Source organism: Leuciscus leuciscus (genome assembly GCF_965113295.1).
Source record: "Leuciscus leuciscus genome assembly, chromosome: 17".
Classification (NCBI taxonomy): Eukaryota; Metazoa; Chordata; class Actinopteri; order Cypriniformes; family Leuciscidae; genus Leuciscus; species Leuciscus leuciscus.
This window is the reverse complement of record NC_138741.1, coordinates 7,300,524-7,324,869: the sequence shown is the minus strand read 5'-3', so window position 1 is coordinate 7,324,869 and position 24,346 is coordinate 7,300,524. Positions and strand designations below refer to the sequence as shown.

At 38.4% G+C, this 24,346-nt stretch overlaps 2 protein-coding genes across 7 annotated transcripts in view; both read left to right on the top strand.

Annotated features, from left to right (window-relative positions):
• The window catches only part of slc35f4 (solute carrier family 35 member F4), a 37,089-nt gene extending 23,710 nt beyond the window's left edge, over positions 1–13,379 (top strand). For 3 of the 4 annotated variants that reach the window (XM_082143818.1, XM_082143819.1, XM_082143820.1), the window contains exons 2-7: positions 1,452–1,752; positions 4,315–4,534; positions 6,087–6,212; positions 6,334–6,526; positions 7,985–8,074; positions 10,395–13,379. In XM_082143818.1, the coding sequence (XP_081999944.1) occupies positions 1,452–1,752; positions 4,315–4,534; positions 6,087–6,212; positions 6,334–6,526; positions 7,985–8,074; positions 10,395–10,636 (1,172 nt within the window). In that variant the 3' untranslated portion in view covers positions 10,637–13,379. Of the gene's footprint in view, positions 1–1,451; positions 1,753–4,314; positions 4,535–5,252; positions 5,463–6,086; positions 6,213–6,333; positions 6,527–7,984; positions 8,075–10,394 lie in introns of those variants that run through there. The other variant, XM_082143821.1, reaches the window with a different exon arrangement.
• Positions 13,380–16,191: 2,812 nt separating this feature from the next.
• On the top strand, positions 16,192–23,330 carry LOC309479681 (uncharacterized protein). Of its 3 annotated transcripts, none has more exons than XM_082143882.1 (7): positions 16,192–16,967; positions 17,320–17,396; positions 17,513–17,599; positions 17,738–17,821; positions 20,117–20,243; positions 20,350–21,153; positions 21,382–23,330. In XM_082143882.1, the coding sequence occupies exons 1-6, from the start codon at positions 16,745–16,747 to the stop codon at positions 20,508–20,510; spliced, it is 759 nt and encodes a 252-aa protein (XP_082000008.1). In that variant the 5' UTR covers positions 16,192–16,744; the 3' UTR covers positions 20,511–21,153; positions 21,382–23,330. The 3 variants fall into 3 exon arrangements, with proteins under 3 accessions (XP_082000008.1, XP_082000007.1, XP_082000009.1); XM_082143881.1 differs by having other exon boundaries at positions 16,208–16,967; positions 20,114–20,243; XM_082143883.1 differs by having other exon boundaries at positions 16,213–16,967; positions 17,338–17,396; positions 20,114–20,243.
• Positions 23,331–24,346: the final 1,016 nt, after the last annotated feature.

Below are 24,346 nucleotides of genomic sequence, written 5' to 3'. Positions count from 1 at the left end.
TATTAGTGTTTTTAGCTCAAATTTTTTTTTTATGAGTGACAAAGTGTGTTTGTTGGCTGACAACCTTTGCCAGTGTTATGGAAGAATGACTTGATTTGAGACATGTATTATGTTTTGGTAGTTTTAGTGCATTTTGAATTAGAAATGTACTGCTGTGCCAAGCTGAAAGTTGGTTAGGACTAGGAGAAATGTGTGAAAATTACCTACTATAAGTATTGAGAAATGTTTGTTAGTGATTGTAAACAACTGTAGTATGATGTAGACTGCATGAGGACTCACATTAGTAGCCTACTTCTTTTTATGTGTGTAAAGGTGCGTTCATATTAGCAACATTTTGTGGAAAGAATGGTCCAGCGTCTATTGTTAATAGTGTAGCGATGAATGAAGCACAGCTCACATTGTGCAAAAGGACCAGGGTTCAGATCCCACATAACAAAATTACAACTAAACTTTTCATAATAATGTATTTTAAGGTAATGAATTTAGCTAGCATGCTATTGCTAACATTCATATGTGAATGCAAACAAGGGGGTCTGTTGAATGTAGGCACAATTTTATGAACTTATGTTCTCGAACCCTGATTTACATCACGCTCCAGTCTATACTTTCTTATCACCAACCAAGTACATACTTGAGACACACCCACAAAACATTTAATGGTAGCGCTTTATTTTACAGTCCTGTTTCCCATGTACATACTATGTACTTATTATAGCTATTAAAATAACTGGGTAATAACTAAGTACTAACCCTGAACCTACCCCTAAACCTTACCTTAAGCCATATTGTTATCTTATATTACCCAGTACTTTTTCAGGTAAGTACACTGTAAGTAAAGGTACTGTAAAATAAAGTGCAACCCATTTAATTACTTAAATGTTACATTTCTGGGAAAAGTCACGTTTATAAAAACTATAACACTTAAAACATTTAAAAGCTGAAACCAGCTGACAAATTTATGTTCTAAAAACATTATAGGAACGGTGAATTGTAATGTTTATAAAATGTTAAAATATCCATTGTTCTGGTTGTAATTAGAATATTATTTAAAAGGTTATGACAATGTTAGTACAACGTTCTCCTAACTTTTCGTTCTCAGAATATAAACAATCTTTGAATGTTTATTTGTAATAATCTAAGAACGTTAACGTTAACATTCAGCAAATATTAATATCATAAGGAATGTTGTTCTAAGAATGTTTTCTCTCAGCGGTATGAGAACGCATATAATATATAGATGTTATAAGAACGTTTTATCTTAACATTTAAATACCCTTCACAAAACATTGGTGGGAATGCTCAGTGAATGGACTATGTTAAGCACAGTTGGAGCTGCAGAGCAAATGTAAAACACAAGGGATTTCATAATCCAGATTTATTACCAGGGATATAATGAGGCAAGGACGTATAATGTGTGCTGTAATGGTGCAATACTGATCTCTGTGTTGCAGGAGAGGAGGGCTCAGAATCACATGCAGAGACTCCAGGCAGTGAAACCAGTGGAGAAGCCACCGCATATCAGACCTGCGCCAACACAGTGCTCAAGGTGCTGGGGGGCTTACTGGTGGTGCTGTGCATCTCCTCGTCCTGGGTCGGCACCACACAAGTGGTTCAGCTCACGTTCAAGTCCTTCTCTTGTCCCTTTTTCATCACATGGTTCAGCACCAACTGGAACATTCTCTTCTTCCCGCTCTACTACTCTGGGCACGTGGCCACTACCAGAGAAAAGCAGACGCCCATTCAGAAATTCAGGTGAAGTCTCAATGAATGAAAGCACGTTTGGGTAGGACGTACACTAGAAGCTGACAGGCAACTTAACTGTACACCTATTAGAGAGACAGTTCCCCTAGGGCAGGTATGGGGAACTCTGCACTGTCCTGCAGTTTAGCTCTATAGGCCTAGCCTAACACATCTGATTGTAATTTTCTAGTTCTCCTGAAGATTTTGGTTAAACTTTTAGGAATGTATGATTGGGGATGGAGCTAAACTCTGCAGGACAATGACACTCCAGGACCAGAGTTGCCCATCCCTGCCCTAAAGCAAGGCTTAGTAGAAACAATTCAGTCCAGTTCATTGAAAAAAGTCTGCTCAAGAAACAATTTAGACAAATCTCTACTTCTCTTATATTTGTGTCAAGATTTTCAGTGAATAATTAATACAATTTCTGTTTATTCTTTAAAAGATTTGGAATACAGCAACAAGTGTAACACTTTAGATTAGGGTCCAATTCTGGCTATTAACTAGTTGTTTATTAGCATGCATATTATAGGATATTGGCTGTTTATTAGGACTTATAAAGCACATATTAATGCTTTATTCTGCATGACCATATCCTACATCCCTAATCCTACCCAATTCCTAAACTCAACAACTTCCTTACTAACTATTAATAAGCAGTAATTAGGAGTTTAATTAGGCAAAAGTTGTAGTTAATAGTGAGAATTAGACCCTAAACTAAAGTGTGACCACAACAAGTTATATGGAGCATTTTATTGATACTTTTATGATCTTTTTGGATCCTTTTTGAAGTTAGAAAATCTCAGTCTCCTTTTGATTGTAATTCCATATAAAAAGTGACTAGCGCCAAAACGTAAATATTTTACAAGTGGGTGATTTTGTATGAATTGTATGATTTGATTCATACAAAAATGTATGGCTGCAACAACTAATCGATAAAATTGATTATTATCGTCAATGAAAATAATCAACAACGAATTTGATTATTGATTAGCCATATCTGCACGCTGTTCCCTGGAAACCATCAGCCAGTCCATCGCTTTACAGTAGTGAAGAGCCTACTGAATAACCCATTTTTATGGACAAAACGCATATGGAAAATAAGGGGAGGACACAGAGTTTGCTGCTACGTTCATGGTACATGATCCAAGTTATCTGAAACATGAGAATGCGTTATTTATAAGTGCTTCAAATAAAAGCATAACGCATCTTGTCCTGTCGTGCTTTGACAGATGCATGTGACGTGTTTTCCTCGGCACATAACTTGCATTTTATGGTTATATCCTTGTCTGTTAATGTTAGAATGTCCAGCGAGTATTTCCATTTAGCATATTCTGACAATAAGCAAGTCTTGTTATCATTTTTGATTTAGTCGTTTTAATTTCTGCAAATCATTTTTAATTTAGTTGTTTTAATTTCTGCAAATTAGTAAGCAATCATTTGTTTTTAGGTTTAGAATGTAATGTTTGTATTTGAACCCTTTTTTTTTTTGCTAATAATGTATTAGTCTTTATGCCATAGACCTGGGCCCGTATTCATAAAGATTCTAAGAATCCTCTAAGAAAACTCTTAATTTAGCTTAAAAACTTTTACGTAGGAGTCTTAGCTTAAAAGCGATTCGGGACCGATCTGAGAGCAACTCTGTGTAAGGAAAAGACAAAAGCTTTCATCTTAGTAAGGAGGCGGGGTTGACCCCGTTGCCATGTATGACACAATCTTTTGAAGACTGTGATTGGTTTGTTGTCCAAAAAAAAAAAAAAAAAAGTGATTTTAAGTATAGGGTCTATTCTAAGCCTTCACTTTGAAATTACTGTACATGCGTCATTTTTCCTATTTGACCGTTCTCACACACACACACACGCACATTATATATGTGTATATAAATCCTTTTTTTTTATTTACCATGCTGTTAATTTCCTATAAGGTATTTGATTGGCTTAGAATGATAAAAATGGTTCCACTCTTTCCAATTACACTGATTGCTGGCATGTCTATTTAAGTGGTGGTTTGAATGTTGGTTTTAATGTATCAAACATGGAATTTTTCCAGTTGTCAAATATCGTAATGTCGTGATTACTTTCATTTCTGGCGCTATGGCATTTCTGCGCTGTGTCGGAGATGTTAGCGTGTCTCTAATAAGATCTGTCACAAACATGATCCCTGCACTATCTAATCTATAGAGTCTTATTAACTCACTGTTATTCATTGTCTGCAACACATTTCTTCTCCCTCTTCGTCTTTCTGCCATTTTCTCCTCTGCTAAAGAAACTCTCAAGCCTCTTAAAAGTCCTCGTCCGTGCTCCTAACAATTTTGACCTTAAGACCTCTTTTAAGGGTTAAGATGCTTTCTGAATTACTTTTTTCTTTACTAGGATTTTTTCTTTAATTTTAAGAGTCAACGCCCACATTTCTAAGAATTTTCTTAGAATTTTGTCACTAGGAGCTACTCTTTGCATTAAGATTCTTCATGAATACGGGCCCTGGAGTTCGGTTCATTTGTACTTCTGCATATTTAAAGTTGGCATGTGCAGCATTATCAAAGTAAGCTAAACATTTTCCTCTCATTTCCTGATGTAGGGAATGTAGTCGGTTGTTTGGAGAGGATGGAATGTCTCTGAAGGTGTTGCTGAAGAGAACGGCGCCTTTCTCCATCTTGTGGACGCTGACTAACTACCTGTACCTGTTAGCACTGAGAAAACTAACCGCCACTGACGTCTCGGCGCTCTACTGCTGCCACAAGGCCTTCGTCTTCCTCTTGTCGTGGATTGTCCTCAAAGATCGTTTCATGGGTGTGCGGGTAGGTGGAATAAACCTGACTATTACTCAGCTAGTTGCAGGTCAGTTGCAGAATTTCATGTCTATTTACTAATTAGCGGTCTAAGCATCAACACAATTTTTACCTCAGCAATCAAGGAAGTTGACATTTGGCAAGAAATATGTTTGGTTAAAATGCTTCAAAATTCATACAAAATCAGTAAAAAAATGTCTTCCAAAAAGCCAATCAAAATTCAGCAGACTATTTTAAATGGGAATGGCGAATCATTATGAAATTTTGTATACAAGTAGAGGGAATCCTCAATAACTTCTATACCAAAATTTTGGAGAATTGGCCATAGAGGGCGCTATAATGTTTACATAGACATTTTTATTTGTATTACTGGAACTGAATGGGATAACCTCTAAATTCTTGCCTTTAATCCTTCAATTTGCCTGAATATCGTCATTTGGTTTTCATTCTTATTTCAATAAATAAATAGGGTAAAATGGGCTATTTTTTTATTCTGACTTATTTTCACTGTTAAAGAGTTGGCTTCCCATGCTAAACATGGCCAAAGGTTCAAAAAACAAGTTGGATGTATGATGAGGTATTTCTGTGCTCCTTCAGGATTCAGAAAGTTTTTTTTTCGAGTATGACCCTGTATGACGCCATAAAGGGCAGATGTGCTTGAATGGGCACTTCTCCTTGAAGAGTGTGTGCACACACACATTAACCAGAGCAAGAGCAACGCCCATCAACATGCAAGTTTGGGTTACGGAAGCCGTCGGCACTGCTGTTTTCGGAAAGACTTGATACAGCGTATCTGTCTTTTATAAATCTGATAAAACTAAAGACTCTTCAGAGATAAGAAGGATGCAATACTACTCAAGATTAACATGCGTATATAGGCAATATAGGTACTCAAGATTCACATGAGATCAGCCGAAACTGATTTGTACTTTATTTGGTGAGTAGCCATTTAATTAGCAGGATCGGCTTTATCACAAAATAAACCCTTTTGGGTCACATGTGCTTTGCATTGGGGTCCTGACTGATCACCCTGTCAGGGTTTATTTTGTGACAGTGACTGGCTGATTTTACATGATCCTTTACAAATACTCACAATAATTTGGATTTATGAATGAATCGCCATTATTCCAGTGAGTGAGCTGAAATTAGTTGCATTAGAAGCACTACCTGTTGATAAATTAAATGATTCATGATTTGGAGCTTGACAATTATAGAGAAGGGACAAGTGATTTTTAACAGATAACAGATACAAATGGTGAGTCAATGAGAATCTATTCTCGTTCAAGTATAAAAAAGCTTTGCTTTGCCAGAAGCTATTGTTATGCTTACAGTATGTCTGAATTCTTGTCTTTCATTGGACTTGATGTTTTAGATCTGGATTTCAGGCTAATTACTCCCAGAAAACATTTTTATATTTTTAGCTATCCAACTCAAATATGAAACTGGCAAGTGCAAATCAAAATGGTACCCTGGAGTGCACTGATGTTTATTTTAGTATAAACCTCAATTGTTTTTTGAACGCTTTATTGATTAATAATATCTTTGTAATCTTTCCTTTTAGATTGTGGCTGCCATTATGGCTATCACAGGCATCGTGATGATGGCGTATGCTGATGGTTTCCATGGGGATTCCTTTATGGGTGTGGCCTTGGCAGTCGGCTCCGCCTCCACTTCTGCTCTCTACAAGGTCAGTCCAGATAGTTTTCCTGCTCAGCTGAAAATACTGATTCCCAGAAGACCCTTGACGAGCATTAAGACTCCTTTAGTATTGATAGATTTTACTGTGCAAAACCTCTTTGTATCACCAGGTGCTGTTTAAGATGTTCCTCGGCAGTGCCAATTTGGGAGAGGCTGCTCATTTCTTCTCCACGATGGGCTTTTTCAATCTTATCTTCATCTCCTGTGTTCCCCTTATCCTGTACTTCACCAAAGTGGAGCACTGGGGTTCCCTCTCGTCTTTGCCCTGGGGTTACCTCTGTGGCGTGGCCAGCCTTTGGCTAGGTAACATGGAATTATGGAAATAACTGACCAATCTTATCTTAGCAACATTTAACCTGCAATTATACATAGTCCATTGTACAATACATATGTAATCTACAATAATCAAATTAAATATGTGTGGTTTTTATACACTGCCCGGCCAAAAAAAAGTTGCTGTTTGTCAATACAAGATCTTGACCTAAAATCAAAGCACTTCATGATGGAAATAACATCACAACATTTATTTCCATCAAGAGGTGCATCATTTTTGGTCAAGATCTTGTATTGACAGTGCAAGAGTCCAGCACTCTGTGAAGTTTCCTCCAGAACATCCCAAAGACTCTTCATGCTCCTCACAACCATTCTTTCACAATTTGAGGCTGATTTGACAAGATTGAGCCAATCTTTACATTGTCATCCTGGAATATGGCCATGATGTGTCTTACTAGATGGTTGTTTAAGAAATAAAAAGCTACACACTCCATCAATTAGGGTTAGAAGAACTGTTGCCAAACATAACATGCGAGTTTACGGAAAACGTTTTATGCATTTTGGCCGTTTAAACGGGTTTCAAAGTGCAAGTCTTTGAAAACGATACCATTATCGTCTCCGTGTAAACTACAAAAAAGCAAATTTGTGAAAACGGTGACATCATGCACATGCATATTACGTGTTTAGTCTATAGAAGCACAGTGTTTCTTTACAAAGTGACATCGCCATCTACTGGCCTGGCAGCATAAGATGGAGTTTTTAGTCATTTTCGCAGATCTGTGTAAATGGGATCATTTTGACAACATGATGGCGGGACAACCTGTCAATCACATGAGATCCACCAATAGCAAACCAAAACCATCCAATCAATTCCTGATGGACAAAATCAAGACCCTTCCTGCACTTTTTCTTGTTCGAGAAGCTGTTTATCTCGGATATATGTAGGGATATACATAGGGAGGCAGAAAAGGCTATCGCAACTTTCATTTCATGCCAACTTTTAGTTTTGTATACAAGTTTGTATACATTTACTGGCGTTAAATCCTGCTGATGGTTTACCACTTGATCACTGCATGTTCAGATGTGAGTTAGTGTTGTAGTAGATTAAATACAACCCTTACATACCCTTCCAAGAGTGCTTTAAGTGCATAGTAAGCAAGATAAATCAGGGTAGAATCATCAGTTTACACCTCAAAGTAGCATTTCTTTGATATCCAATATGTGCTGCATCAGATGTGTAAAGCTTGATAGTAACAGATCCACTTATATTTACTGTATATCTGAGCTGAACCGGAGCTCTGTGGCTCTAGGGTGTTTTAAGGATAATATGATATCCATTAACTTTTGTCACTCGTTCAAATCACGTGATGTTCTCTGTGTATTTAGACACTTGGAGAGGACTGAATGACAAAAAATTCTATATGACCAAACAATCGATTACATAAAGTTCCTGTTTCTTATTTCTCTCTCACTCTCTCTCTGTTGTAGTATTTAACATCCTGGTTAATGTAGGAGTGGTACTCACATATCCTATTCTCATATCCATCGGGACGTTACTCAGTGTTCCAGGCAATGCAGGTTCGTGAGTCTATGCTGCACACCACACACATATACAGTACATATATATGAAATTCGGTCATAATTTATTTCAGTCTCATGTTGTTACTCTCAGTAAGACTTTCGTTCATCGAACACAAATGAAGATCCATTGACAGCTACGCAACTACCACTTTGACGCTTCAAAAAGTTCACAAAGAGATCGTAAAACTAATCCATAAGAATTGAGCAGTTTAGTCCAACATTTTCTGAAGAGACTCGATCACTTTGTATGATGAAATGTAAACTGATATTTCCTACTGACACACTACATCTGTCTTAAAACCCTTTTTTTGGGGGGTGAAAATACTAACGTGCCGAAGACTTTTGCACAGTACTGTTTTTTGTGAGAATCGCCCTTGAAATACAGCAGAGCAAATCTCTCACCCTCCCCTAAAACAAAATATGAAACTCTATTATAACTGAGTGTCTTGACTCAAAGCAAACACCTGCACCAAAGGGATGACAAAGGGGTGGTGCGGTTGCCATGGCGACAGTAAATGCTTTAAGATGATGCTTGTCTTTCGAGGTCAGTGTGCTAATTCGTGTGTGGCTTTTGTTCAGAATGATTCACTCACAAATAGTATGATTCATTTGTTATGTATGCTACATTCCTTATGTTTGACTGTGTGCTAAAAAAAAATTATGTGAATGTATAGATACATTTTATTGTTATAAACCATTTCACATTTGCATAGCCGAGGCTATAAATTTGATTTGATTTTTGCCTTCATTGGCACAAATTGTAAAAGTTCATATGCATTTTGGAGTCAGAAAACTGGCACTGGATGGCAATTACCATTCATCTAAAGAGAAATCGCCCTAAAATATCAGCAACTAATGCTGAAAATGTCTTTATTAACGGTAATGCATTTTATTTCACTGGAGTTAATTGGTTGCGTGGCAGAGAGGACTTTGCTAGAGTCATTAAGTTTCACACACTGTTTAGACAGTGTGGGCACAAGTTCACATTTTAATTGTAGAAACTCACTCTTGTGTAGTTAAATAATTAATATGAGTTGCTAACAAAACACTGTACTGTAAAAAGCCAGTAGGATTTCCAGAAATTTTATTTGAAAAAATGTAGTCCACCTAATCAAATGTAGTGCAACCAATATGCATAAACATCCAGGGGGTAAAAAAGCATAAAACAGGAAATTCTATCATAGAGAGAACTATGTTGAGGTCAAAAAGTTTCTATAAATGTAAAACAAAAAAATGTTTTACCTTGTTATGACAAAGAAAAGTCAGCTCATATGTCATATACACTATGAAACCTCAAAAGACACAATATTTAACAAAAAATAAAGTTAATTGACAAATATAGATAAAATTGTTTTTTAAAGGTGTACATTCACATGTATTCAAATTGTAAAGAAAACATGTTATTACTTGTCTGTTTGTTTGTGTTGTATTGTATTCTTTGTTTGTGGTGTGCATGCAGATTTCTACTGTTTATACATCTTTACAAATCATTTATTATTTGTTCATGCTTTTGGTGTACCCAATCTAAAATCGAAACTATTCATAATTTTAAATTAGATTTAAAGGACAAGTTCGGTATTTTACACTTAAAGCCCTGTTTACAGATCGTATCTGATGAAATAGAACGGTTAAGATTAAAATTTGGACACATGCTGCTGTCCCGAGAATTTTAGGTTTATTTCGCTTCCCCCCACCACCCCCACAATGGTTGTCTATGTGCACTGGAAGATTCCGTCCTAAAAACACATTAAACTTTCGTTTACAAAGACGTGAAACTCACCGAGTGGTCAGGGGGTGTTCACTGATATGTTCCATCAAAAATCGCTGAAAAAGATGCATTCCAACAGGTTTTATCGTAGTTTTTGTCCAACTCCATTGACTTAATAGGACGTGCTGTGAGACCGCAGCACCTTTACGGTATTACTCCGCCGCTTCTTCTTCTGCTTCTTCTGTGTATTCAATGAAATGCCCGTGGTTTGCTTGCAATTGGCAAAGGTGCATTATCGCCACCAACTGGGCTGGAGTGTCTATTATTCAAGCTCTCAACGGAAGAATCACGGGTGTGACGCGTTTGGCAAAATAGGTCCACAAAAGCGAAATAAACCTCAAATTCTCGGGACAGGAGCATGTGTCCAAATTTTAATCTTAACCGTTCTGTACGCAGGGCTTTAAGTGTAAAATACCGAACTTGTCCTTTAAGATTACATTTAAATGCTATTAAAAAGTTGATCAAAACCATATGAAACTGGCTGGAATTCAAAGAGTAGATTTTTGCAGATGACTTTTAAACTGGCTGTTTTTCTTCCTCTGTGTTCAGCCATCGACGTGCTGAAGCATGAGGTGATCTTCAGCGTGGTGCGTCTGGCTGCCACCTGCATCATCTGCCTGGGCTTCCTTCTGCTGCTGCTCCCCGAGGAGTGGGACACCGTCACCCTGCGCTTCCTCACCACCCTGGCCGACAAGAAGACGGAGGAGCACGGCGAGGAGCTCACCGAATCCAGCGTCCACACGCGCAGCCGGAGCAGAGCCAACGGGGCCGTATCCATCCCCATGGCATGACCTTTGACCTGTGAATGAGTAGCCAGACATCAGCATTGATCCAACACGTGACAGCCTTAGAGAGAAAAGAGAGAACGGTTTGATTGTGTTTAAAGGGTTAGTTCACCCAAAACTGAAAAGTAACCCATGATTTACTCACCCTCAAGCCATCCTAGGAGTCAATCAATCAATCAATCAATCAATCACATTTATTTATATAGCACATTTAAAAACAACACATGTTGGCCAAAGTGCTTTACATACAGCCCAGCACATATAATCTAAGATTATAAAACAAAGTATAAAACAATTTTATTTATTTTTTATTACAATCAAATGCAAGAGAGAAGAGATGAGTCTTTAAATTAGTTTTAAATGCATCAAGGGTGGCAAAAGATCTAACATGGAGGGGTAAACTGTTCCATAATCAAGGAGTATATGACTTTCTTCTTTCAGCCAAACACAATCGGAGATATACTATTAGTTTATTTATATAGCACATTTCGTACAGAATTGTAATTCAAAGTGCTTTATAGAAGGCAAGGCAAGGCAAGTTTATTTATATAGCTCATTTCATACACAATGGGAATTCAAAGTGCTTTACATAGAAGAAATTAAAATAATAAAAAGAAATAAGAATAATTAAAACAGTTTAGAAAAATAAAATAAAATACAGTACAGTACAAACAGTCGGACGAACGGCGCACTGTGCTCATTCAGTAAATGCACAGCTAAACAGAAGTGTTTTGAGTCTGGATTTGAATGTGACCACTGTAGGAGCACATCTGATCTCTTCTGGAAGCTGGTTCCAGCATAGTAGCTAAAAGCGGACTCGTCATGTTTAGAGTGAACCCTTGGTATTTCTAGCTGATATGATCCTAATGATCTGAGTGATCTGTTGGGTTTATATTCAGTGAGCATATCTGCAATGTATTGAGGTCCTAGGCCATTGAATGATTTATATACCAGTAATAATACTTTAAAATAAATCCTAAATCTAACTGGGAGCCAGTGTAAAGACCTGAGGACTGGTGTGATATGTTCATATTTTCTGGTTCTGCTCAGAATCCTGGCGGCAGCGTTCTGTATGAGCTGCAACTGTCTTATGGTCTTTTTGGGAAGACCAGTGAGGAGTCCATTACAATAATCCACCCTGCTGGTGATGAAAGCATGCACAAGTTTCTCTAAGTCTTGTCTGGAAACAAAGCATCTAATTCTTACAATATTTTTCAGATGAAAGTATGCTGATTTAGTTATTGCTTTGACATGACTGAAACTAAGGTCTGAAGAAACTAATAGAAGTAATTAAAAGAATCAAAATAACTTCCAACAGATGCATAGGAATTTAAAATAGCATGCATAACAAATAAAAATAACAATAAGTTGAGTTGATAATAACAATTTATATAAAATATATTAAAACAGACTACCTGAATCACTGAGCTCGGGGATCCCCTGTCTGGAATGGAAGAGATTAAAAAATATTCAATAATATCCTGGCTCTTCCCAGCTTTATAATGGGAGTGAATGGTACTGTAGATTTTGAAGCCCAAAAAAGCAAATCCATCCATCATAAAAGTAATCCATACGGCTCCAGGGGGTTAATAAAGACCTTCTGAAGCAAAGAAAAAATATCCATATTTAAAACTTAATAAACTATAATCACTGGCTTCCAGTAACAGCTGTACGCGGGTCGGTTTCATGCAGAAGAGTGACCTCTGACCCGACGCATGACGTTTTGACGAACGCTGAAGTGCAGAGGATTGAGCAAAGCAAAACACCTGTCATGAATTAGAAGTCTAAAAATGTAATTTTTAAAGAGAAATGTCAAAGGAGCTTGAGTTTGTTGCCCAGCCCTGTTTGTTCGTCTAAACTTACGATACTCCTACATCCTATGTCATGCGTCGGGTCAGAGGTCACTCTTCCGCCGGATCTCGACTCGCGTACGGCCATTACCGGAAGCCAGTGAGTATAGTTTATAAAGTTATAAATATGGATATTTTTCTCACAAAAACGCATCGCTTTGCTTCAGAAGGTCTTTATTAACCTCCTGCCGTATGGATTACTTCTATGATGGATGGATTCGCTTTTTTGGGCTTCAAAATCTACAGTACCATTCACTCCTATTATAAAGCTTGGAAAAGCCAGGATATTTTTTATATATAACACCGATGGTGTTTGGAATAAAGAATAATAAAGTCATATATATTTAGGATGGCTTGAGGGTGAGTACATTTTCATTTTTGGGTGAACTGACCCTTCCAGGTTTTGGAAAGAAGACAAAAGAGAAAGTGAAGACGAAGGAAGGCATTTTCTTTAAAAAATAACCACAACAGAAAGTGTGAGTGTCTTGAGAATATTGTCCCGCTAAAACAGGGATATTTACTGACAGTATTTTTTTTATTTCACCGAAGGGATATAGCATTCTCTTCCCTGCGTTTCTATGGGAAGATACGCATCCATTCCATAGAAATGGACTTTCAGACTTGGTTTCCCGCTGCACGCCGTCCCTGCACCCCTGCACCCCTCCGCTAGCCCTCCCCATGGAATGTATTCTATGAATATAGACTCTGTCAGGGCCAGTTCGGCTCACTGTACACATGAATGCATTCAGAGATCAGATATATATGTATATGAAATATGAAGATTATTTGCATTGTATGTAGTAGTGTAATATACGTATGAGAAAAATATTATGCTTTAATGAATAAGCCTTTCTTTTCCTTTTATAATAAAACGCAAAAATAAAGATCTGCTTTGAAAACTGCCTGTCATGGTATTATTTTGGACACATGGGCATATAGTGTGACAGTCAAATTCTACAAAATGAAATTGATTTAATATTCTAACATAAAATACATATAGGCCTGGTTTCACAGACAGGGTTTAGATTAAGCCAGGATTAGGCCTTAGTTCAATTAGGGTATTTAAGTAGCTTTTGTAAATGTGTCTTAGAAAAACATTACTGATGTGCATCTTGTGACAAAACAATGACACTTATATGTTTAGATCTGTCAGTGCAAGTTTGCGTTCAGTTAAAACAGCTCAAACATGCATTTTAGTCTAAGAATGGCTTAAGCCTTGTCTGTGAAACCGGAGGATAGACTTTTCAAGAGATTTGTAATCTTACATATTTTGGCAGAAGACACTGCCAAAACACTGTGTTTAATAGTCAAATAAATTCCAGGAAGAACCACACTACCCATAATCCTGAAGAGATCCACCAATCAGAGAAGTCGCTGTTAGAATGGACACAGAAATCGGAAAGCATCGTAATTTACATAATGATCTCCCCATATATTTGAATATTTTGCAATGAATAGCTATAAAAAATGACAAAAAAAAAATGTCTTAATAAAAATACACAGTTCAAAGGTAAAATAAATGTTAAAATAAATTAATACTTTTATTCAGCAAGGATGCATTAAATTGATCTGTTTTTATTAAATGCTGTTCTTTTCTGTTCATCAAAGCATTCTAATAAATGGTTTCCACAAAACATTGAGCAGCACAACTGTGTTTAACGTTGATAATAATAAGAAATATTTCTTGAGCAGCAAATCAGCATTAGAATAATTTCTGAAGGATCATGTGACACTGAAGACCATGTGAGGATCATGTGAGACTTGTTTTAAAAACATTTTATCGACCCCAAATTTTGAACAGTAGTGCACAGTTTTTAGACTTATAATGAATGGTGTCAGATTCTTTTTTTTTTTATCAATATCAAATAAACAATTGTAGCAGCAGTTATTATGAAGCTGTGAGAGATGATTATTACAAAGGTCAGATGCGTGTGAGAATGTCTTGTGGCGCGCTGAGCAGTGATTGTAAAGTCAGGGGATTTCCACCAAACAGCAGAAAGACCAAAGAACAAATGTGAAGAGGTGTGAAATACATATGTCTCTAGGAGGCATCTTGCCTCTGTGGGAAAGGGTTGATTGTCAACTGGCAGGATTCAACAAGTAGAGAGAAAGACGAGAGGAGTCAGATTTAACTGTGGGAAACAGTTGGGTTGAATCTTACAAACAAAATAAGTTGCATGGTCATTGCCAAACAGCAGATAAGAAACATTTATAAGAATATCTCCCTGGCAAGAGACAAATTGAGATGCGGTGACTGACATTTGCTTTGTCCAATAAAGTCTTATTTGACATCTGGAACTCCATCTTCTGAGCTTCATTTGCAAGCAAGATAATACTTTTTTTCCCATGACAATGGTCAGTAGTTTTGTATACCATTACTGTTTAATTCGTAAATATTGTAAATCCCGTTTCCGAATCTGAGTGCAGTAAATCAAAACATCAGTTTAGCAGAGTGGTATCAGTAGATTTTTAGGGCTTTTGCCTAGTACAAGAAAACTAAGAAAGACAGGAGATTTGAGGTATCTTTAAGTGACAGCAGATGTGCACCCTGTGAGCATAAACGCTCTATAGGTTTGTGTGAACGTGAGATTGAAAACGTCCAGTGCTCACTGTGCCACATCTCTGACCATGATACATACAGGAAAACAAACATGCTGATTGACTGAGGAATACTCATCATTACCTCATTTTTCACTGCTACACCTTCACAGTCCTGTGACAGCTGATCTGTGCGAATACATATAACGACCTTGCTTTCTTGGAAACGTAACGAGATGTGAGCTGAGTGGGCAGGCGGAACATCTTCAGAGCGTTGGAGAAGCCCATTAAATCAAATGAGGCAGAGAAAGGAAGAGAGGGGTAACAGGAGGGGAGGAATATAAAGAACAGAGGAAGTCTTTAAATCCACATTATGGGGCCCAGTTCGCTCACCCTGGGAGGTGCCGATAACACTCCATATGCTGACCCAGTTCAACGGGAAGATTTACTGTACTCTTTATGACCTATACTTCCATTCCAAAGTTTGGGGTCGGTAAGATATTTGAAATGTTTTTTTAAAGAAGCCTCTTATGCTCACCAAGACTGAATTCATTGGATCAAAAAGACAAATATTATTCACATTTAAAATAATTATATATTCTTATAAAAATAAAAATATTTTCTATTTTATATAATTTGAATATGCTGATTTGAATATGCGGATCCTTTTTTTTCAGGATTCTTTGATGAATAGAACGTTCAAAAGAACAAAATCTATTTGAAAAAGTTTTTTTTTTTGGGGGGGGGGGGGGGGGGTATAGATGTTTTGCAACACTTTGCTATCACTTTTGATCAAATCTCATTTCTTCAAAAAATTATAAAATTCATTAAACAAACAATTTACATTGAAAAATACATTTTTATAAATACATTTGGTCATATAGTGTATGTTTGGGAAATGTATGTGTTCATTCACATATATTTAAGATGACATTTGACATTATTTGACATTTAGGCTACATAATTTTTTTTCAAAATAAAATCAAAACTTTTGGTGTAAAAATGGTACATATAAAAACCAACAAATAGATACAAAGCTTTTTCTGAAAATGTATTTTAACCTAGATTTTTCTTTTCACCATCTTACTCGTCATAGTCATAAAGATGTGGATATCTGAGGTCGTAGCAGGCATTATAATAAGTTATTATTTATTGAAAGAAAACCCAAAACTGACTATGAATGGGCATAACTTATACAGAATTGCTGTGTAATAATTGCAAGCCAGCAAGGTCTCTAAAGTCAAGTTATACCTTCTGTAATCCGACAAACAGAAAACTGTCACTAATTCTGTCAATCATTAAGCCTGGTTCCCTGAGCGGTCGCATGCCTGAGCAATCAGTAAGACAGGCCCTCTCAGCGCCGTCCAAGCATTAACACACAGTTATAAAGTAACCTGTGGGGACAGTCACCATGGAAACTTACCTCATTACGCCAAAACCGAGAAATATAAAGCGCGAGAGGGGGGCACGCACCTGCCATTTCACAACACAACTTAGCCAGAGTTTCAGTTTGTACGCTTAAGAAGCACTGATGGGGAATACTCTTTGTTTAGTTTAGGTCAAAACTTAACCTTCCGGATTCAACCTGGATACAACATTCAGATGGAATGAGAAGTTAGGCCTGGATTACACCTTTGAAAGCAGCTTAGGAAATTTAGACTAATGTGGTTCCTTGAAAATCATATTTTGATACATAACTTACCTTGGCTGGGAGTATAAATGGACCATGGGAAACAGCAACTCCAGGCCAAAGATTTGCCAAGTTGCACCATCTCTTGGTCAACCAATGGAGGATGAGCCTTCCCTGCTTCCAACCTCACCATGGATGATAACTGCTGTCAAAGGCACAGAGAGGCAAGAGAAAGGGATTGTGGGACAGAGGAAGACCAACCATCTTCCTCCTTTGACAGGAAGACACGAAGTGCCTCATATTGTTCGTTTAGAACCAGGTCAGTGGTGTGATAATTAGACTTTATGCTTAGCACTAATTATGAACAATATTATTCTATGAATCATGCAATGTGTTGCACTACACAATAGTTCATCTTTACTCTTTTGACCTTTAAATTTCGGCAAAATGGCGACTATCAAATCTATTTATGACATTGCTAAGTCAAAATAAAATTCCCATATTAAAATGATTGATCTTATCCTAGTTGGCATAGGCTATAAGGCTAAATTTTGAATAACAAACTAGTGTACTACTTTTACGTTAGGGCAAGACCCAACTTGGGTAAGCCATTTTGATGGGCCTGACATAGACCTTGTTTTTTATTATTTCATTCATACTTGTGTTGTTAGTTGTGATGTCACCCACAGGATCTCAAAGTGTCTGTGATAAAAGCATTATTAAGTCTCATCCACCACAACCAGCAAAGGTCTGAACATGTTGTATAGTTACTTTACTGTATAATTACTTTGAAGTCATTCATACAGTCCTTCAATTTATTCAATACAATTTTGATCCTAATTATGAACATCATTCAACTCACAGGGGTGGCAAACAATGGCCCTTGCCACAGGGGCTGATGTGAATCCTGCCAAACATGCACGCATGGCATGCAAAACGGAAGAGTCTGAGGTCTTTCACTATGTTCTTCCATCTTCTCTGAATAGTTTGAAAGAATGAATAACTTAAAAGTTGTTTCTAAAGAGGGCAAATCTAAGGGTAGCTTCTGTCTTGTCTTTTAATGAGCATCATGCGTTTTGTTCTTGCCAGGACACGGAATGGAGAGATGGGCCTGTCCATTGCTATTCCACTCCCAGCCTGGGAGGGCACTGTGGCACAAGCAACACACTACAGGTATACAACTCTTTTCTGGGTGGACATACAGGCTACTTCTGAAATCGCATAGCCTACTCTCTTGAGTAGGTACTTATTTTGAAAAAGTAATTACTTCACGACCACTAAAAAGAGTACGTTCTGTATAGTATACGTGTGCAGTATGAATGTAATCCGGACGTACTACATTCGCCATGTTGTCATTATCATGTGACCTACCAGCATCAGTTGAGTCACTTCACTGCCATTCATAAATCCTCTCCTGTGGCCTCATGGGATAGTAGAGTGTCCATCTTATGCACACTTCAGGATCTCGCAGGAAGTAGTAGGTCATCCGGGTACTTTTTGCCTACTCTTTTAAAGTACTGTAAATTTGGACACACTTCTTTTGTCACATATTGTTTTTTGCCAACTATATAGTAGGGAAGTATGCAATTTCAGATGCAGCCATGCAATGCCACTTTAAGACAAGCCTCCAAGGTTAGCAAAAAAAAGCATAACGCCTTGTTAACACTGTGGTACGCAGGGAAGGAGACCATAGGCCGTTTTTAAAAAACGATATCAATAGAGGAGGCGTTTAATGTTGCTAAAATAAAATAATGTTGCTCTTAAACATTATTTTTGGATTTATCTATTTTTAGAGTTACACTGAAAAAATATGTATTTTTATAAGAGAAGTCACGGACAATTGCACATCAGATATGATTCAGTTTACGGCACTTCTCTCATTCATTTATATGGTATCCGCAAACTGATTGACTGTCGCACAACTATGAACCTGACGTAAAGGGTGTATTGTGATTGGTTATCAAGGCACACATAATCCAAGTTGGCCGCTAAACTTTCTCCAATGGTAGAGCCACGGACCCTCGTATCTCCCAAATAATAAAACCATCTCTGGTGGACATTTAAAAATTAAACATTTGTGAAACCAAACACATTTTCTTGAATCTTCTAAAAGTAACAGTTAAATTTGCACCATCAAGATTCGTTGATGGGTTGTGTAGGATGTAATGTAAAGGATAATGTACCGTCAGTCGGTCAATATCGCAAAATAAACTTCCTGATCAGGATCCCCATGCAGTGGGTCTTCCAAATATTAAAGGGGAGCTATGCAGCTTTTTTAGCTTAATTTACCTTAACTGAACAGCTTCGGAGTCATTGGAATGGTTATATGTTTTTTTGGGGGGTTGAATGGTGACCACCCTTGCAACTTTGGGCCCTGGGCCTCAGCGTCAGGAAGTATCGCGTGATATCAGGTCTCGCGATGCAACGAATTGCTTTACGGCACTGCACACATACATTTATGTGCTAGCCTTCTGTGTATCATACATACCTCAGTAGACATGGCTCCGTGCGTTCGCCGGCTTCTTTGAAAACAAATCCACATGACCAGAGAGAGAAGATGGGAGGGGGGGGGGGGGGGAAGAGTCGCCAACTAGTTTTTACCACAGTGTTGTCAAATATCTATTCCGAAGCTGTAGGGGGAGCTCTATAGAGAAACCCACGAGCAAAAAGCAAAGAAATTGCCAAAACTGCATAGCGCCGCTTTAAAGCCCCAGCTCCTGGATGCATTAGTGTAATTCAAGCACTGATCCTTCTTTTGCATATAGGAAAAGTATGCAAATAGACATGCAGTCAGATATATTGTTAAAGAGGGTTTTTTTGACAACTCAGGAACCGAGAGTTTGTGATGGTGTTTCAAGACTAAAAGATGTAGATAAAGAGAGAGAAGACTGACAGCTGGTGAGCATTGAGCCTTGACCTGTGGTCCCACTAGATCTGATTACGGTGTTGTTGGAGTGGAAAGAATGCTGGGGTGCAGCTGCGGTACCTTCATCTCTGGGATCCATCATCAGGGTACAGGGAATGGGAGTAGATCCCTTCTCCACACTCTGGAAATCCCAGTGTCATCAACACTGAGAGAGATCTTACTTGGACGCCTTCAGCCAACCATTCCAATCAATTTTAATAATTGCACACTTGCATCATACAAGCAAGTACTGAGGCAAAGGATGTCCAGCTCCCCCTCTCTGGATGTAATAGGTGGTTTTAAACTAGATATGAATAGGGTTATGGTTAGGACCGGGCTCAACCTTCAAGCTTCATCCATTACATCCAGAGAGGTGGAGCTGGACATCAAGCTCCACTCATTAGCCGTATCCCAATCTCTAATCCAAAGGTGGGACACTCTCTGTTGAGTCTTTAAGTGTTATGACAATAGTTTAGTAACTACTTAAAAATACCACTCAGAATTACATTAACACATTGAGGCTATTCTTAGGTGGATCACTTAAGCATTTTTTACCTTAGCAGGGACACATGAAAGGTGTCCTGCTGGCACAGACGATGCTCAGTCGCCAAGCAACCAAGAAGCGGCAAGCTCAGCAGAGGTGCTTTAGGGAAAGACGGAGGAAATCGAAGAGAGAGTACACCTCTTATGGTGAGTCCCTCAGTTTCAACACTTTTCCAATTATTAAATTGCCCAAATTGTCCTTTTCACTTTGATTGTGTACTTGAGCTCATTGAAGTCTTGTCTTATGTATCAGTGGAAGGAGAGGAGATGGAGAGAAGTCAGAGGGTCCGGCTTATATCCAGGCCAATGCAACAAAATGTCTTCTGGGATGAGTTTGAGGGACGGATTCTGGACGTAAGGGAACTGCTGCAGCCAAGTCCACAGCTGACAGGCCCAAACGTGGGAGACCGCTAATGGCAAATGCAATCCGGCCAGAGGTAGAAGACCAAAAATGTGAAGGTCTGGGGAAGGAAAGTCACCATAAGGACCCGTATTCTCCAAAGTGCATAAGAAATCTAGATCCACAATTGATAGAAACTGTAGCAAAGGTTTTGCAACACAAACATGAAGTTACCTTGACTTGAAGGGACTTGAGGAGAAACATCATGAATCTGAAAAACTGTGTAAACCTTACTCCCCTGATCTCAAGAGGTGCTCTAGCGACTGATGCTAGCAGCTAATGCTAGCGGCTGCGGTCTTTGGCCTCCTCGTTAGAGCGCCCGACTCCCAAGCCAGAGACCACGGTTGAATCCCGCTCGGAGTGGGTCAGTAGGACCGGTTACACAGGGAAGAATGGGAACTTAACAAGAGGCCTTTCTTCCAGGCAGACTCTGAAAAGCACAGTTAGTCTAAGAGGTTGCAAGCACGAGGTGAAGTGTACATGACTTTGTACTGTGGTATGTTGTCAATTACACAGGCAACATTAACTCGTCCTCAAGTTCATAAATGATTGGGAAATGTCATTACAGTAGTACAACTTCTAGCAAGCAAGCAGGCCATACTTTCTTTTAATTCCTGTGGTCAACATTGCTTTACAGATACACTATGATTCTTCCATGTTTTGCCAGATATTTCAGCCCGATCTCACGGGAAAACGTAAAAATTCTACGAATTGGCCAATTCGTATGAATTCATACGAATGACCTACCCCTGACCCCGCCCCTAAACCTACCCATCACGTGGGTTTAGACAAATCGTACAAATTCGTACGAGTGAGGTCGTACGAATTAGTACGAATTAGCCAACTTTCTATCATTCGTACGAATTCGTACGAATTGGTCGTGAGATAGCGTTGGATATTTTCCTGTAGATACCAAGTGGAATGAACCTAATTAACTTTTTCTGCTAGTCATGATATGTTAAAAGAACTGGATATATGACATGGTAAAGACATGGAGCCAGATTTACTAACAATCTAAACTAACAAGCGCAAACCCTCCTTTGGTGTTTAAATACTACTGTCAGGATTTACTAAAGACATGCAGTGAAAAATTAGCAATGAATAGACATGAACAGGGTTATTATTGCATATGCATTTGTAGGAGTTTCCCTTTCAGACAAAATTGATGGGAGGAGAGTATTTAAATAAATCATGAGAGGTGATTTATTAAGCTTTGCACTCGTCAATTTACTGGTATTTGCGCCATTATTTACCGGCCAAAAAAAGCATGTTTTAAACCAGACACTAATTTGCGCTGCTCTTGGTAGATTGTGTTGCTCATTATGATCCGGGGGCATTTGTGTTCTTTCATTTGCATGTCACCAGTAGATCACGCTCAGAACTTTCAACTCCCATTGGCACTTTTATGGAATTGTGCTCTCATGCTAATTCGCCCTGTTTAGGAAATCTGGCCCATGGCTGGTAAGCAATTAATCTTAGTCACATCTCATTTTAACACATCTGCTAGAGTTTATTTTGTCAATTTGTATTGCATTGTATTTTTGTTCATTTTTACTGACTTAAGTATGGGGTACAATTTTTTAAAAGGTATTTATCTGCATGCCACAAATGCTGTACATAGACCTTAAGTTGTAAGAATTTATTCTGGAATAGTTATTTTAACAGTAGTGAGAGCATAATGGTTAACAACCTGGGCTGCTAACACAAAAGCTGCAAGGTCATTCCCAAGCACCATCCATCCATCGACTTCACATTATTTGTGTTAAGTAGGGTTGCGGTGATGCTTATCCCAGCTTCTCTGGCTGCAGACAGGGACACACCCACACACAAATGGCCAGTCCATCGCAGTACTGTCTAACACACATTCACACACACCTACTGGCAATTTACGGCCTCCAATTCATCTTCCTGCATGTCTTTCGGATTCTGGGGGAAAGTGGAGAAAAAACCCATGGCAACATGGGGAGAACCTGCAAACTCCACGCAGAAGGTCCTCCCTCCGTCTTTAACTGGGAACTTTCGTGGTGTGAGATGACTGTTCAATCTACAGTCTACAATCCCAATCCCAATCACCAGAAACCCAGAAATTGAAGTCACCAGACCATGATCCTCCTTTATTGTGCCCCCTACAACATAAGCGCCTGGTTTCACAGACAAGGTTTAGATTAAGCCAGGATTAGGCCTTTGTCTAATTAGGACATTTAAGTAGAGAAAAATATTACTGGTGTAAATCTTGAGACAAAACAATGGCACTGACATATTGTAAGATATATCAGCAAGCTAAAACAGCTCAAACATCCATTTTAGTCTGGGACTAGACTTAACCTTGTCTGTGAAACTCACCAACGGTCTTCCAATGATATTTAATATTGATATACATTTTTTTTTAATCCTGCAGGCAGCTAGCCAATTTGGCCCTTTGTTTTACAGTACGTGCACTTATGTGTACTTACCTAAGAAAGTACTAACTAGGTAACTACATGGGTTAAGGTTAGGTTTAGTTCTAGTTATTATCCAGTTGTTACAATTACTATTAGTACATAGGATGTACATGGGGAACATGGCTGTAAAATAAAGTGCTATCCTAATTTGAAGACTTGCACTTTTTAAGCAAAACCATTCAGAAAAATTAAGGATCAAGTGTAACCAACAAGCAACTTGTGAAAAATGTGTATAACTGAAATTAAAACTGGCATTAATTGTTACACATGATGTGGAATTATGATTACCGGTATGCAAAACTAGAAAGACATAAGATGCAAATCATGCAATTTTCCTGCAGAACACGTAGTATATGTAGTCTGAGAAAAAAAAAAAAAATCTGGTCATGTGAATCAGTCTTGTGCAATTATGTTAAACAAAACCTTGTAGTGGTTTTGAGTACAGCTGCCTCCTCTTGACAACAAAAATGAATTTTAACAGATTTAAATCAGTGTACTCACACACACAAATTAACAGCAATGAATAATCAAGTACCTCTGCCGCCGTAAATAGCTTAATGAACTACTGCATCTGAATACAGCTGATGTTGAACTCTGCGGCCCTTTTGCTGTGATGGCCTTTTTACACTGAAGCAAGCAAGGTTTAAAGGTCAAGTTTGTAATTGCTGCACCACTATCAGCATCACACAGAATCTGAAACATAATGACGACGCAAACAACTTCCAAACAATTCTCCGGCTGCCATTATTCAGTAAAAGATGAAGTTTCGCCCAAAATAATAATAACAATAATAATAATAACACATAATAGTGGCACATAAATTGCTTAAAGGGATACTTCACCGGTTTTTCATATTACTCATATTACTATTACTTACTTTTTCACTCGTCTTAGTTAAGGGAATAACATAGTTTAAAGCTGCCGTCGGCAAGTCTGGCAGATTGGGTCGATTAGCCAAAATTTTGAATGTTTACAACTCTCATGCCCCTCCCCACTACCAGCGAGCACCCTCCCATCGAGGTCGTGCTCGTCAGTGCGTCACTGTGCGTGTGTACCTGATTTTCTGTGAACGCGTCCGTCTCTTCAGCATCTATCGACAACATGGACTCGGAGGTAGGCTGCCCTGGCTAATCTATCCATAGATAGCAATAACCGAGGAATTGGAAGCTTGTTAGTAGATTTTCTCTCCGCCATCACGCTTCATGCAATCTCCAGGCGAACTTCAGGCGTGGCGTGTGCATGTGATATTAACGTGCGCGAGTGAGGGGGGATCTGTGGCGTGTGCACGACCTGTGATTGACAGTCAGATCTCACACCCCCCTGCGCTGATTGGACCTGATGAAGAGGGAGCGCTGGATTTTTGCAAAACAAATAACACGCTCCAGGTGGAGTTAGAAGCTCGGGTTTTT

What these genes read in the sequence shown, in the direction of transcription:
- LOC309479681 (XM_082143881.1), top strand. Translation starts at nt 16,745, where the DNA reads ATGGGAAACAGCAACTCCAGGCCAAAGATTTGCCAAGTTGCACCATCT. An exon ending in TATTGTTCGTTTAGAACCAG is followed by an intron (nt 16,968 to 17,319) that starts GTCAGTGGTGTG and finishes TTGTGTTGTTAG; the next exon opens with TTGTGATGTCACCCACAGGA. An exon ending in GCACAAGCAACACACTACAG is followed by an intron (nt 17,822 to 20,113) that starts GTATACAACTCT and finishes TTTTTACCTTAG; the next exon opens with CAGGGACACATGAAAGGTGT.